Source organism: Mytilus californianus, unplaced genomic scaffold, assembly GCF_021869535.1.
Source record: "Mytilus californianus isolate M0D057914Y unplaced genomic scaffold, xbMytCali1.0.p SCAF_14, whole genome shotgun sequence".
NCBI lineage: Eukaryota > Metazoa > Mollusca > Bivalvia > Mytilida > Mytilidae > Mytilus > Mytilus californianus.
Genome location: NW_026262626.1, coordinates 12,934,738 through 12,951,525, shown reverse-complemented (window position 1 = coordinate 12,951,525; position 16,788 = coordinate 12,934,738). Strand labels below are relative to the sequence as shown.

The window sequence follows — 16,788 nt, the reverse complement described above, 5'->3', positions numbered from 1 at the left end:
GAGTCATTTCAGTGTGTTAAAATTTATTACATTGCATTTTTGGTAAAAAAAAAACACACAAAAAACCGCTTGAATTTACATACTCGATGTTTTCCATCCACCACAATGATCCGAAATCCTTATTTCAAAATCTAGGTATAGTGTTTTACATTTGCACCAACTGTGATATGGCGACCATAGTGATATTGTCACCTAGCCTGGACTTCTTCCATCCTGGCAATTAGACTCGCGTTCAGGGGGAAATCCGTGAGGGATGTATAAATACACAGCCACGTCCGACCGAAATAATGAAGTTAAATACATTGAGATCATGACTGTCATGTTCAGGGCTGGTTGAAGAACCATATCCCATAGCATCAATTATTGATCGGTCTGTAGATGACCTGTTGCGCGGCTTAATGTTTACCCTCTCTTTTAGATAGAAATTCAAAATATTGCCTGATAATACTTGTCCATCCACAATTACAGAACCTACTTTTTTTCCTGTATTGTTTATTTTGTGTTCGTTCTGAACACGCATGAAATACTTATTTTGCCGCTCAAAAGACAAATGTCGAACTCTCAATTACACGAGAATCTCTCGGTTTTGTGATCATTTTTAGATGACGGTTTGAATAGGATAATGTATTCATTTAAGTACATTCAAACTATTGTAGAATTATGGCTACCAATTGGAGTATCTGTGGTGTTTGTGATATTCTTCAGATTTCCAAAAATTCAGTAGTATGGTGTTCCAATTGTGACGAAGGACTTTGTGGAGAGTGTAAGATTCATTATGCAGTTTCCAAGGCATCAAAAAGCCATAAAACCGTTTCTATCGCCGAATACACAAAGTTACCGACTCAAGTCTTGAAAATCATTCAAAACTGCAAACTTCATAATGAGAAATACGAGCTGTTCTGTAGAAAACACGATTGTCCATGCTGTAAAAAATGTTTAAAATATCACAACGATTGTAAAGGTTTAACCGACATTAAAGAAATCATAAAAAACGTAAAAACTTCAAACGCCTTGGATGAAGTCGAACAAACTCTGACAGAAGTCGTCGAGAATATTAAACGACTCAGCACTAACATGAAAGAAAATTTGAAATCTCTAGAAAACAGGAAAAGAGAAATTGAAGAAGAAATAAAACAAACCAGGAGAAACGTTAATCACTACCTTGATAAACTTCAGGATGCCTTGGTTAAAGAATTAATGAAAGTTGAACAAAAAGAAAAAAGTAAAATAGAAAAATTGTTGACTACTCTAAAACAGAGGGAAAAAGAGATCACTGAAGCACGAGAAAATACTGCTATTATTAAACAGCATGCGTCCGAGCTTCAAACATTTTTAACCATGAAAAATATCGAAAAAGATATTGCAGTCGAAGACAAATTTATTCAATCAATTACCATAAGTGCCTCAACAAATAAAGTTAATATTTCATGTCAGATTAGCACGTCTTTAAAGCAAATCACTACCAGCGTAAAGAAGTTTGGGGATATTAATGTCAGTTCTGATCCTTGTGATGTTTCCATTCAGAAACGGAAGGATAGAGAAGCCCAGATTATGGAGCACTTTCAACCAGAAATAATGACAAACTGACTCTGAAATTACAGAAACGTATCAATACAGGGTTGTCAAATGTTCATGGTTGTTCACTGCTTCCTGGTGATAGGATGGTATTCTCCAGTTATACCGACTATAAGATAAGAGTATTCGAGTCTGACGGATCGAAAGATTTCGAAATAAAGAAAGTTGGTCCAACGTCTGATGTGGTATTTATTGGTGATGATTCTATTGCTGTAACTTCCGGCGGTTCAAATCAGATTAATATAATTGACTTAAAGAAGCACAAACTGAAGAGATCAGTTAAAGTAAATTCATACAATTATGGAGTAGTATACAAAGATGGACATTTGATGTATTGTGCCGGGGAGAAAGGAATAAAGATGATCAGTCTGAAAGACGAAACCATTACCAATGTTAGTAACACCAAACTCCAAGATTTTGCGTACGTTACAACATTCGGTGACAAACTATTCTACATAAGCTATAAACATATCAGTGTTACCTGCTGTGACTACCATGGTACCATACTGTGGACGTTCCGTAATGAAAGAGTTCTGTTGACTCCATTCGGTATATCTGTAGACAATGATGGTAACGTGTTTGTTGTGGGATTTTATACTTGCAATATGGTCATGATCTCTCCTGATGGACAACGCTGCAGACAACTCTTGTCATATGAAGATGGACTGGTATGCCCAAGGGCTGTGCATTATGACATATCTACCAATGAATTGTTAGTTGCAAATCGCTCCAATGACGCGTTTTTGTATGATGTTAAATGAAAAGAAATGAAGGTTAACTTTTCCAGAATTGACTTTCCTTATTTAACATTTTGTTGATCTTGAATACTAACAGGATTTCAAATGAATAACTTTAATTTCTGTTATCTGATTTTGTTTATTTTTTTTTCCATATTTTACTTTCATAATCTATTTAATTAAACAAATATTTTAAAATGGCCCTCGTATGGTTCTGGGAAAATTGGCCTTACCACTTTATAATCCATGCATATATCTACATATAGTTGAAAATCTAATAAAACAGGAGATACAGTAATTACAAAATTTTTTTTTCTGGATGCCTAAAATAGGGAAGAAGATGAAAAGGAACAATTAAAAAAATATTAACTTAAAAAAAACAGGAGACACAATTGGCAAATCAAAAGCTCTCCTTCCAAACAATACTTTAGAAAAAAACATAGAATTATACCACATTGTAGTATCAAAATTGTCTGTAACATCAAATTTCTAGCGTAAGATAACGTTACAGTTTTTGGAATATTTTCAATATTATTTATTTTTACATTTTCAGATCGATAAAAAAAGGCAACAGTCCTTTTGACTGAAGTTAAAAGAGAGGGCGAATGCTATACGTTGTTGTTCACATCAAATGTTTCAGTTTATGTATGAAACAATTATAATGCAGATTTAGATTCTGATTCTTTTTTCTGTCATCAAATTGATACCTTATCAATGGAAAGCACACAGATATTTTCTGGCACTCAAATGATATATACATAGTATAAAAATACGTATTTGGCATTAACTTGAGATCTGAAAATAAACTAGTTAATTTCTTACACATATGCGTGTGCTAGTCCTAAGTCGGAAACGTCGTCAGGGTTTTATGTCATATTAAATATAGTTTTAGTGTTTTAAGACTTTGATGTTGATAACAGGTCTTAGATTGGTTCTGTTTGATTTATTCACAACTTATATGCGATATAGATACCACTCCTGGCCATTTGTAAAGAAAATATTTTACCCTTTAGATGACTGGTTTTGGTTATTTATGTTGTTTGGTTACAATCTCAATGAACGAAAAACAAATATGATATATATCAACATACAACAACCACTGAATTACAGGCTCCTTACTTGGGACAGACATGTGTAGTAAGTGTCCAACCCTCCACTAACCTGGGGAAGTGAAGCCCCATGTTTCATGGACGTTCAACTCAGACAAAAACATATCCTAAAAGTTAAATAACGAAAATACTGAACTCCGAGGAAAATTCAAAACGGAAAGCTCCTAATCAAAATGCAAAATCAAAAGCACAAACACATCAAACGAATGGACAACTACTGTCATATTCCTGACTTGGTACACGCATTTTCTTATGTAGAAAATGGTGCATTGAACCTGGTTTTATAGCGCTAAACTTCTCAATTGTATGACATTCGCATCAAATTCCATTATATTGACAACGATGCGTGAATAAAACAAACAGACATAATAGGTAAAAATGTCAAAATAAACGCACAGCAAACAGTAAACTTATAAAAATGACCATATAATTGATATTCATGTCAACACCAGCAGTGGCATCGACCATGTTGTGTAAATAGTTATCAAAGGTACCAGGCTTATAATTTGATACGCCAGACGCGCGTTTCGTCTACATAAGACTCATCAGTGACGCACAGATCAAATAGTTAGAAAGCCAAAACAAAAGTTAAAGAGCATTGAGGACCTAAAATTCCAAAAAATTGTGCCATATACGGCTAAGGTAATCTATGCCTGGGATAAGAAAATCCTTAGTATTTCGAATAAGTCATACTTTTGCAAACGGTAAATTTATAAAAATGACCATATAATTGATATTCATGTCAACACCGAATGTCTCTTCAATAAGGCTAATAATAAAACATCTGTTGAAGAGCTGATTAAACAAACAAGGACAAACCATGACAACACGGACAAGGAATGAAAAATGTGAGTGTGGGAGATACATTCCTTCATTTATAAGTAAAAATCATTCAAAATACTAAGTTTTTACAACTCAAATACATAGATGAATAGTATGCTATATTAAGGTAAATAAATTTGTTCACCTAACATGGCATATGGCAGTACAGGTAAGTTGAATTAATTATTTTGGATGATATATAAACATTGTTTGTTGTTAAACAATCTTAATTAATTAAAAGTGAATTCTATATAATTATAAAGCTGTGAAATATTTTTCTCACGTACAGTTTTGTCGTTAACAAGTTATCATTTTTCACGGTGATAGATGATTAAAAAATTGTCCTACTTAAGTCCAATTTGAAAATAAATACACTTTGGCTTAATATTCTGCTTGGAAGAAGTTATTGCCACACTGCTGATTTTTAATCACTGCATTTGATTTGTTTAGGGATACCTGTAAAATAGCTGATCTATTGATGAAATAATACAACAAAAGTTCCTTTTCTTTTCAATTTAAAATTATGTAGACGTGTAAAAGTACTATACTGCTGTTCAATTGTCATAAATCGATTTAACCAAAACAAATCCGGGTCACAAACCAAAACCGAGGGGAACACATCAACTTTGTAAGAAAAGCAAGAGAACAACAGAAACACTGAACTGCTACAAAAACTAACGCCAACATAAAATTGAGAATGGAAATGGGGAATATGTCAAAGAGACAATAACCCGGCCAAAGAGCAGATAACAGCCGAAGGCCACAACTGGGTCTTCACCGCAGCGAGAAAATATCGCACCCGGAGTTGGTCCTCAGCTGGACCCTAAATAAAAATGTGTACTAGTCCAGTGAAAATGGACGTCATACTAAACTCCAAAACATATAAATGAACTAGAATTAAAAAACATACAAGACTAACAAATGGCCAGAGGCTCCTGACTTAGGACAGGCGCAAAAATGCGGCGGGGTTAAACGTGTTTTGTGAGATCTCAACCCTTCCCTATACCTCTAGCCAATATAGAATAAAGAAACACAAATACATAGAAACGGACTATTTGATAAAAATTGAATGCATAGACTGGATGATTTTTATGAACAGTTCAATTACTTTGTGATCGTTTTCGATAACTACGAGCTTTCTTGAATATGGCACACAATTGTTAATCATGTTAATTGTACTATTGTTTTTTTTCTGCTTATGATATTTTGTTATCCGTTATCCGGTAAATTGTTATTTTTTATGTACGGATGTTTTTGTGAACCTTTAGTTAGTATTTTGATGGATACTCTAAAGGTAAGATAACTATCTAGAAATCCCTACCACATTTCCAAGTCAGGAATCTCGTTAGTGGGGGCTGTTTTATGGCAAAACGTTTTTCTATTACTTGGATACGTTTAAGTTGATGCCAGGTGTTGACAATAATGTTAAGTTACATCCCAATTATCGTTAATTCGGGAAGAATTAGAGCTTGACACATTGCATATATATCTGTCTATTGTTGAAGGCTGTGTGTTGCCCCCGGGTGTTTGTTGGTTATTTTATATTTTGGAACGTTGTTTCACTGTTGTATACCTCATACCTTCTTTTATTTACAGCAAACAAGGTCGAACAAAAGTGTGTTATGACCTAAAAAAAAGGTTCATTTTATTATTTTATAATGAATTGCGAACAACTAAAACTTTTTAACGATGACATGGGTGATAAATCAAAATACATTTTTCGCATAATTAATTACAGTATAAAAACATAAAATGACCTCAGTTTAAATAGAAGGCTTGCATACTCCAAGAGATTTTTACAATTCAAGGTAAGATTTGGATTAATACAATTGTTTCAAGACATTCATTGTCTTCTATTCTAACAATTCGAACTAACAATTATTTGGGACCATCCTAAGTCGTCGTCACTACTATTTCATTTGCTTGTCCTTAATAAGTTATTATAAGTGTTTATGAAAGATCTTAGTTAGAATCTGTTATGAATAAATAAGTAAGGACAATAAATACAGAAATCGGTCCATTTTCATCATTATACAAAAAGGAAATTTCAAAATAAGATGTAACTTTTAATTATATTAACTGGTATGTATCAACAGATGTTTTCGGCACAGAACACATTTTGTGATAAAATAAAAATAAAAACAACACGTTAACATTTCATACGTTTCTGTATTTAACTATATCAGCAACGATCAAAGCCGAAAATTTGAAAGGCAATGTTGTAAAAGAACCGTATATAAGAACAGTTGGTTGAAGAGCGATATGACAAAAAAGGACCTAAAATAGATAAATCTATAATATAAGGTCAATTTGCGTAAAGGATTTGAAACCTTAGTTTTCTTTTTATAATTTCAAAATTTTAAACGGACAATATTAGAATTCTATTATAAATCATATTTGTACCCAAGAATGTAACACAAGTACCAAAGGGTCATTGTTAATTCAAATATGTGTGATGAAAAAAGGGTGAATGGAAAAGAAACATTCAATAGATGAAAATTAAGCAAAAGAGTATAACAATAGTGCTTTTTAATTCTACCTTTTTGGACGATTGCGCATAAATTAAACTGCCATTCTGTCAAATATAAAAACAACTTTTGCACCATAAAATAAGTAATGAAACAAGTACCAAATTCCAAAGCAAATTCAAAAATGGAAAGAACATTAAAATTGACAAAATCAAACGCTGTCAACATGATCAATCAACCGGAACGGAAAGCATGTTAACTTTATGGTTGTTTTGTTTTTATTTCAAATGAATAATGGTCTATGTAATTCAAATTTATCCATCGCTTTAAAAATACAGCTGATATCAATATTGATTGAGAGACCCAGATTACATATAAAAATACATGTTTGTTTATTTAAGGAATGACTGTAATATTTTTTCTGTCTATGAAGCAATAACATCAAAAATGTGGTGCACACTAAATTACCCGCGTAGCTGGTTATTTTAAAGTGTGCACCACATTTTTTATGTTATTTCGAATAGACAGAAAAAATATTACAGTCATTACTTATAATTTAATTCTAAATTCCATTTCAAACCGGAGTAAACCATGAACAAACGTTGATGACGTCACGGTCACATGACAAAATAATGTCTATGAGCTGATAAACAAAAACAACGTCAGCCAATCAGAAGACGCATTACATCCAAAATTAAATTATTCTAATATATCATTAATTTTTTTATTGATAAACATGTTTGTAAACATCATGTTTGATTTTAAATGTGAAACATTTGATGTTTTTATTTTATTGTAGAATATGCAAATGTCGTCGATCCTTTGTTTACTTCTAATATTCTCATGTAAGTTTTTCATTTTAATGTAATATAAAATATGGTATGCTTGCCAATGAGACAACTATTTACCACAGTTCAAATGACGTTGATATAAGCAACTAAAGGTCACCGTATGGCCTTCAATTATAAGAAAAACCCATTCCGTATAGATACCTATAAAAGGCCCCGACGTGAACCTATGTGACAGAATTCAAAAGACAAAACTAACGACCTAATTTATATCAAAACAGTATACTAAAAGAAACCCGCCACCAAATGTGATAACCATGAACCATTAACCAATGACATCCAATGAATGACAGGTTTCTGACTATGAATGTTCATCTGTTGATATCGACAGATATGGATGCATTAGAGTATTATGACACTTCAAATTTAAAAAATAGAACTGACTTTGTTTTATATACTTAAATGTTTTTTACTATTAAACAAGTGTACGTGAACTTTCATGTAAAATTAAATCCCTTATACTATCAAAATCTTAATAAATGTACATCTATTGTCTTCCCGTACACTAATCCTTCTATTATTTCCCGTATGTAGTGACCTCGCGCTAGAACGTCGGCTACTGCACAGCGCAAGTGCAAGGAGAAAGTCGTGATTAAAGAACGTAAACACATGTGCACTGGGAGGTAAAAAGTAATAACTGATTGTTAAAGAAAGAATTTAATAAAATAAATAAAAAAACACAGTTAAAAAAAGTTTGTGTGACAAATGGTAACGCATGAAAAAAACAAAAAGAATCAGTTCATGTCTATCAATTCTCCTGTTACTCCCGTGCTCCACGTGTTCTGTGTTGATTGTTTATCAATGTGAAGTCCTTGTAAACTTCGGCAACAAACTCGAAAGTTAATTAACTTGCGATAAAAAATCACTCAATGATATAGTATTTGTCGATAATACGTTATAGATTCGTAATTAATAGAAAAAAAGTGCATACATTACTTATGAAAATAAGAAGATGTGGTATGATTGCCAATAAGACAACTCTTCACAAGAGACCAAATTAAACAGAAATAAACAACAATAGGTCACCGTACGGCTTCAACAATGATCAAAGCCCATACCGCATAGTCACCTATAAAAGAACCCGAAATGACAAATATAAAAAAATTCAAACAAGAAGACGAACGGCATACATGACTTAATTTATTATAAATGTATGTACGTTCTGTGGTTGTCGTTTGTTGATATGTGGTTCATAAGAGTTTCTGGTTTCTGGTTTCTCGTTTTTTTTTAAAGATTAAACGGTTGGTTTTCCTGTTGAATTGTTTGACACTAGTAATTTTGGGGCCCTGTATAGCTTGCTGTTCGGTGTGAGTAAATGCTTCGTGTTAATGGCCGTATTTTGACCTATAATGGTTTACACATTGTGACTTGGAAGGAGAGTTGTCTCATTGGCACTCATACCAAATCTTCTTAATTCTATATGCATTGGTCCAATAATTTCGATAACTTTAAATCTCAAGATGCATGGTGTTAATGTTTGCAGTCTAACCCATCGTTACTGTAAGTGCTTCATATATAGATTAGAATTAATTATGAAATTAAAAACCAATTGTTCAGAGAACAATTGAAGGTCTTTCCACCCCTAACGATATATTTTGATATGAAAAATTAAAATTCGGTTTAAAAAGGCAGTTCCAGTGTCAAATGATAGCTCATTGTATGCTGATTCCAAAAGTATATGGTTTCTATTCAATTTTGTTTGAAATAAGGGAGGTATGAAAAATGTGATTTCCGGTATTATTTGATATTAAATTTGACACTGCTTTCAAAAATAAATTGTTCTATATAATTTCACATGAAATAAGTACAAAAAATAGCCACTTCCGGTTTGATTTTTCAAGATCATATGACTGTCAACCTAATACGGAAAGTCCTATGGCTTTATGAATATATAAATATGAATTTTAAAGCAAAGGCCAAAATCTAGAACGTCAAATTTACCTATGACCTTGACCTCAATTTAAAAGTCATAAACCAAAGACCTCAAATCAAAAGACCCTAGGTCTATTATATGCATGGTTGATGAGTTATTACACTGTACGCACAATTCTTAATATAAGAGGGGCGAAAACTCCTATTTAATGTTTACGCACCCTTTCACCAAAATTTTATGAGATACGACATGTTGCAAATGACAATTTAATAATAACATGTTGTCGGTATCTTGTACGGTTTATAAAAAGAAGTGATAATAAGCCAAAATCAAAATTTAGAATATAACCTTGACCTTTGACCTTGACTTAATTTTTTTTTTTTTGGACCAAGGACCTCAAATCAAGATACCTAAGGTCTCTATCACTTACGGTTCATGAGTTACATTAATATATCACTTATGTCATTAAGATCTTTCCACCCCTAACGATATATTTGGATATGAAAATATTAAAATTTGGTTTAGAATGTCAGTTCTTGTGTCAAATGATAGCTTATTGTTTGCTAATTCCAAAAATATATGGTTTGTATACAATTGTTTTTTGAAATAAGGGAGATAAATTGCTACTTCCGGTCTGGAAAATGGCATTTTCGGTATTATTTAATAGTTAATTTGACACTGCTTTCAAAAATATAATATTCTATACACTCTTACATGACATAAGTACAAGAAAAGCCACTTCCGGTTTACACAAGGTCACTTCCGGTTTGATTTTTCATGGTCATATGGCTTATAACCTAATGTTCAAAGTCCTATGGCTTTATGATGTATAAATATGAATTTAAAGCAAAGGTAAAAATCTAGAACGTCAAATATACCTATGACCTTGACCTCAATTTCAAGGTCATAAACCAAGGACATCAAATCAAAAGATCCTAGGTCTCAGGTCCGTGTATATTTGCGTCCATTCGTTTTTCATTTTGAAATATCAAAAACAAAAAAAACAAAGAACGATAGTGTTTTCATTTTTCGTTTTTGATTTCTCAAAAAACATAATGAAAAACAAAAGTGTTTTTGTTTTTCGTTTTTGATTTCTCTAAAACCAAAACGGAAAACGAAAGTGTTTTCATATTTTGTTTTTGATTTCTCTAAAACCAAAATGAAAATCACAAGTGTTTCCGTTTTTCGTTTTTGATTTCACTAATGATGAATTTTGTATGTAATTTTAATTATTTCTCGTTTTATTATGTACAATGTTTTTCTTTCTTGTTTCACAGTCATTGATGCGTGATCTTTACTTTTAAGTTAAGAAAGGTTGATCTAAGATGATTAGAATTGATGACCAAGGTCCATCTGCCAGTATTAGACGAACATTCATGACGATAATGTGTTTTGCTTGATCATTTGATTGAAAAACAAATTGCGCAATTTCACAATTCAAACGGGGATTAGCATTTAATCATATTGCCATTCGGAGCCTATTCGGTATTAGTTTTGCTTATTTGTGAAAGCTATATGGTGACCTTAACTGGAGGGTTTGGATGGGGGTTTACGGAATAGAGAATAGTGGGCAAAAAATATAAATAAAAGAGACAGTGAACCAAGACATAAAAAAAATAGAATGATGAGGTGTTTAGATATGAATAGAACAAAATAATTGGCAAAAAGTAAGTAAGATATAAAGAATAGAGATAAATGGCCTAAAACACTAATTAAAGAATAGAGAAAAATGGGATAACATATCAAAGAATACAGAAATGAAGAACTCCGCATCCAGACCATCGTACTAGTTGCCTAAACCAACGTTATTCTGTCTCCGGTAGATTGTTATTGGTTATCATACGTTTTCTTTTTATTTCTATGCCTATCAATTAAGACGTGAGCTTACATAATTTGCAAGCTTTTTACATTATAAAAAAAACTTAAGCTGAACATCACCCTGGATTTTTTCTCAAGTAATCCTCAGCTACCCACCCTACCACACCATTACCGAAAAGTTAATAAAAAATGTCTACGGCAATACTTTTGTCCGCACTATAGGTACAAAGGAAACTTGCGAGTACTCTCAGATCTGTACTTTGTGTCCTTTCTTTGTTTGTGAAGGATGTATAAATACCCTGCCACGTCAGGTCTGTGTTTTTGTCAGATGTTTTTTTCTGTTTTTATCGATCTGATATGTTAAGCCCTTTTCAACTGATTTTTATAGTTTGTCCTTATGTTGTGCTGTAACAACACTGTCCCAGGTTAAGTTAGGGTTGAGCACTCACAAAATTGTTTAACCCTGCCTCATACTGTATGTGCCTGTCCAAAGTTAGGAGCCTGTAGCTCAGTCGTTGTAGTTTGTTGATGTCTGTCATATTTGTTTTTTGATTTATTGTGTTATAAATTAGGCCGTTATTTCATTTGAACTTTGGGAAAAGTTGTCACATTGGCAATCATACCACATATCCTTATTACAAAAATGTTGAGGGGGTTGAAATTTGTATTTCTAAGGAAAGTTCCAATGTTTTCCTCCCAGGTCACCCAGTTTTAAATGGATATTTTCACATTTTGCTGTACCCTTGGATTTGTGTTTAGAGCTAACTGCCTTTTGACGGGTAGTTGGACCATATTGTGAGCTCTAGGTGTCTTTTTGTGTATGGCATATGGTGATTTGGGGATGTCTTCATGCCATTGTCCCATTACTTTGTATAGACAGCTTATAAGTCTTCCTTATCTATCAAAGACGACACATGATGGCCAAAGCGCTCCTGGGCTTTTGTATAATCAGGCGAGAAACAAGATATAAACTGATTTGGCTTGGTATAAACATGTATATTTAGTAAACTCGTATAAATTCAAGTCAAATTAATATTTTAAGACAACAAAAATTATAAAAGTGTAAAAAAATGTTTTTAATAAATGTTGAAAATATTATTAGGGCCCCGCCGAATGGCGGCGCCCTATAGGGATCAGTCTATCTGCCGTCCGTCCGTAACAAATTGTGTCCATTCTATATCTAGACAACCGTACAATTTCAAAGTGTATACTTGACATGTATATTAACCAACACCAGAGGGTGTGTCATAATTTATGTACAACTTCCTAGGTCAAATGTCAAGGTCAAAAACGTTGTTTTCAGTTGACAACCCCATGTCCTATGGAAAAGATACAAATGTTTTAATGCACATTATTCACAGTGGGGCCTACAGAGATTGCCCCCATCTCAATGATATCTAGTTGTGTTTGTGGCCGTGGATAAAGGCATGTTTTATGGTCAGGGTTAAAAAAAAAAGTATTAACTTCGAGTACAAATCCCTGCCCCACCCCAGAGAATCAAATGGTTGCTTCCTTGGGAACAATAGAGATTGAAGATGTTGCGAATGAATATCAGATTGAAATCCATAGTTCTGATTTTTCCAAATATTTTTGCGTGATCTTCATCGGCATGACTTTCTGAATAAATCTGTGTATTTTTGTCCATTTCTGAAAAAAAATAAAGTTGTTTCAGCACTATAAGGCAATGACACTTTTATCGCTATATTTATTTATTTTGAATACAATGTTTATGCATGATTAATTTCTTCCAGTATACCTTCACTAGTCAAAACATGGACAAAACATCTGATGATAACCTTAAATTACAATACACAGAGCCTGTTAAAGCATTCAATAAAATTTTCTGGTGCCTTAAAGTGCGTTTTGACTGAGAAATTATGCAAAAATGTAGATCTCATAAAAAAACACCAAAATACTTAATTATTTTTACCAGTGGAAATCTGGTATTTTATACTGTAGAAACCACTCTAAACTACTGTGAATGTCATTTTTATTATATAATTAGAGTGCAATGAAGTGCAAATTTTCAAAACTTGTCTTTTCACATAATTCTATTTGAAAAAAAAAGTCTTTTACATGTATTTCAGTGAAAACCCTTTATCAGTGAGAAATGCACATGAGGTTTTAAAGGAAACATTGTGACATCACAGATATTATGGCGTCATTAAATAACGACAGGTCAAAATAATGCTAACTATAGTTTGCAGTGTTACATGAGGAACAGTTGCCGCAAGGTTTAACTCGAAAAATGGAGTCGAAAAGATCAGTAACTAAGCATTTTTATATAATATCAAGACCATAGCAACAGTTTTCATATCAGCATATTTTTTACATACCGACTGTAATTTCAATTGCATAAATACCATAAATAAACAATTTAGAGCTTGCCTAATAAAAAAAAATGCTTACCAGTTATTCAGAACTTTTTAAAACCTCTAGTTTGCCGTCTCAGGTTAAATAGTAATGATATGTCTGGAACTGAAATAAGACAAAAAATTTACTCAGGCTGTGTTGTCATTTGATTTAAATACACAAGTATTATTGAGAGAGAAAAAATCAAATTTTTGAAAGTTTTATCACAAAGAAAGAGAAATGCTTCTCCTTTGTGGCTTATCAACCTTCATTTTAACCTTTTATATTATGAGCAATGAGTAGTAGCTTAATAGTTGAATAGGTGCAGCACTATTGTTTTCAAAAGGTTTGACCCTCCCCCTTTTTCACTGAGAAAAGACAATATCTTGTGAATTGCTAGTGTGCATTAAAATATAATAGTTCAGGATTTTCTAAATACATGTTTGTCTGTTTATTTGCATATAATTTCTAATGACCAGGGGTCGAATTATTGGTTAAAAGCACATGTGATGATGTATCTCACTTTACTCGTATGAAGTTTGTAAATTGTAATATTTCCTTTGATCATCAGTTATTCCTGTAGACCGGAATGATAATTACATAACAAAGACTTTATTGTGTCATGTTTACTTACAATTTAATAATATTAAATGTTTCCATAAGCAGTTCATGCCTTTTTTAAGTAAATAACAAGTGCCTTTCGGATCTCTCGGGGTAAACAAAGTTATGATTGTGCCTAAAAGAAGTGTTCATCCCCGTGCAAGTAATGCATTTCAAAAGCGAAAATTTTTGCTGATCTTTATCGATAATGTTTATCTAAAACCAGCTGGGATAACTCATTTCGAGGCGCATTAGGGATATTGACCCAGATAATATTTTATTGTTCTGCGGCGATGTTAAAGGAATACCAATGAGTCAATCGATCATTATGACTATGGCTTCAGTTGTGTAATATTCCTTGTTGTAAAAGTTCATTTTCTGCTTTGTATAGACTTATTAAGACTTGGAATAGATCGACGAAGACAAATGAACGGTCATGTGTGGTTTTGTAATTTTATATGCCTACCAATGTCTATATATGATACGATGCTACCGGACATAGAAAAAACTTTCCCCTTTTCATGGAAAATTAAACTGTTACAATATATTAAAGAATACAAAACTGGCTCTCTTTTCTGTAAATACAAATAAAAAGCTGACATGGATTAAACTAAAGCTAGAAATCCGAATCTCCCGACATCAATTCATTTAAAAAGACCATATATAGATATAAGAAGATGTAGTATGAGTGCCAACGAGACAACTCTCCATCCATGTCACAATTTGTAAAAGAAAAACCATTAAAGGTCAAAGTACGGTCTTCATCACGGAGCCTTGGCTCACACCGAACAGCAAACTACAAAGGGCCCCAAAATGACCAGTGTAAAACCATTCAAACAGGAAAACCAACGGTTTAATCTATATACTTAACGAGAAACGAGAACACTTATAAACCACATCAACAAACGACAACTACTGAACATCAGGTTCCTGACTTCGGACAGGTGCAAACAAATGCAGCGGGTTTAAACGTTTTAATAGGTACCAAATTCATCCTTACCCGAAACAATAGTGTAACATATGACCTTAAAATTTTACATTGAAGGGCTAAACTTGCATTGAGACTTGTTTAGGCCCTATAATAGAAAATAAAGAGATGTGGAGTAAATGTGCATGGGACAACATCGCACACAATACATAGAAAAAATGAAAATTATCAATGAACAGGGCTTTTATTCCCGTTCTTCATCTTGAAAATAGCCGGAGGGTCTTCAACGAGTCAACGAACCATTCATACCCTAAAAACAATAGCCACACACTTGACTATGTGGATTACAATGTTTTGCTTTATCCTACATTTGTCTTTTGATGTTGTCCCTAAATACTAAAAGTCTTACACTGAATCTATATATTTTGATATATTGTCGAAGAAATAAATAAAACAAAACATGCGTTTTAGATTAAGAAAGGGCCCGAAAGAAACGTTCAGAATGCACGACTTTGCGTCATTTTTTCCAGATATTTAGGGGCCTTGAGCCTAGACACCTCGCCCAAAATATATTTTGCTTCACCTGTAATAGAGGCTAGTTACGGCCCAGTCTTATCATCTTAGATCAACCTTTCTAAACTTAAAAGTAAAGATCACGCACCCTTATTGCTCAGATTGATAAAGACTTTTGCATCCGTCGACATTAACTTCGATTTAAATACTATAGATCTGATAATCGCTGTGCATGTTTACTTTAACGACTGGGCTAGTTTTCTTATCTATACTATTAAACGAGAAGACCTCATTTTGTGTGTCGCTTCTCTTCCTTCCCCAATAAATTAATCATCATGCCTCTGTGTCCTATAGGTACCATGCATAGTCGAATTTGTCATCCATCCTTATGATTATTCAGTTTGGGTTATTTTGGAAGATAAACGAAGAAAAAGGCGTCCGGATATTGTTTCCGTCATCAGACCGACTTTTTAGTCATACCCAAAACTTTCGATTTTAAACTTTAAAAGAGGGGGTAAAGGGTTATTTTCGTGCAACGTGTTTTGCCACTTTTTATTTCACGTGCAGCCGTGAAAAAGGTTCGTTATTCACCGTGTTTCTTGAAATCGATAAAAAGATCAACTTGCAAGAAATTTTTAATTGTTCGCTTATCGTGAAATGGCAATTTTATTTCGCGTTCTTCCGTGCAGATACCCCCTCTTTAAACATAATTTTCATAATTACTCGGGGACAGAACAATTGTTTTCGCGTTATTCTGCATGTATACTATGATTATAATCCTATAATATATAGAAACTCTCTATAAGATATAATCATGGAATTTAACAGAGAGCAAAAAAAAACGGACTTTGGAAAAAAGGGAGAGGGCTTAAAATATTTGTCCTCTCTCCAAGTGCCTATGACTCAGTTTGATACCTTTTCTGAAATTCTCTAGACATAAAATCGTTTACAAAAATTCATCATAAAACAGTTTACACACTTTCAACCAAGCTCCAAATACCCGCGATTTAGTTTTAAAAGTAGTAACTTCCCTTGTTAATGTGATGTTGTAATCAATCTATCTATTTGTACAATCTTTATATACATGTAATATTATATTGTACAATTTAAAATAATGATTCGTTTAATTTTAAATATAATGTTTT

General features: G+C 32.9%; 2 protein-coding genes across 4 annotated transcripts in view; both read left to right on the top strand.

Annotated features, from left to right (window-relative positions):
- LOC127724220 (probable RING finger protein 207 homolog) overlaps positions 1-1,846 on the top strand; it is a 107,461-nt gene extending 105,615 nt beyond the window's left edge. For all 3 annotated transcript variants that reach the window (XM_052231119.1, XM_052231122.1, XM_052231121.1), the window contains exon 2: positions 657-1,846. In XM_052231119.1, the coding sequence (XP_052087079.1) occupies positions 661-1,587 (927 nt within the window). In that variant the 5' untranslated portion in view covers positions 657-660 and the 3' untranslated portion in view covers positions 1,588-1,846. The remainder of the gene's footprint in view (positions 1-656) is intronic.
- LOC127724219 (uncharacterized) overlaps positions 1-16,788 on the top strand; it is a 93,593-nt gene that overhangs the window by 14,742 nt on the left and 62,063 nt on the right. The window lies entirely within an intron of this gene.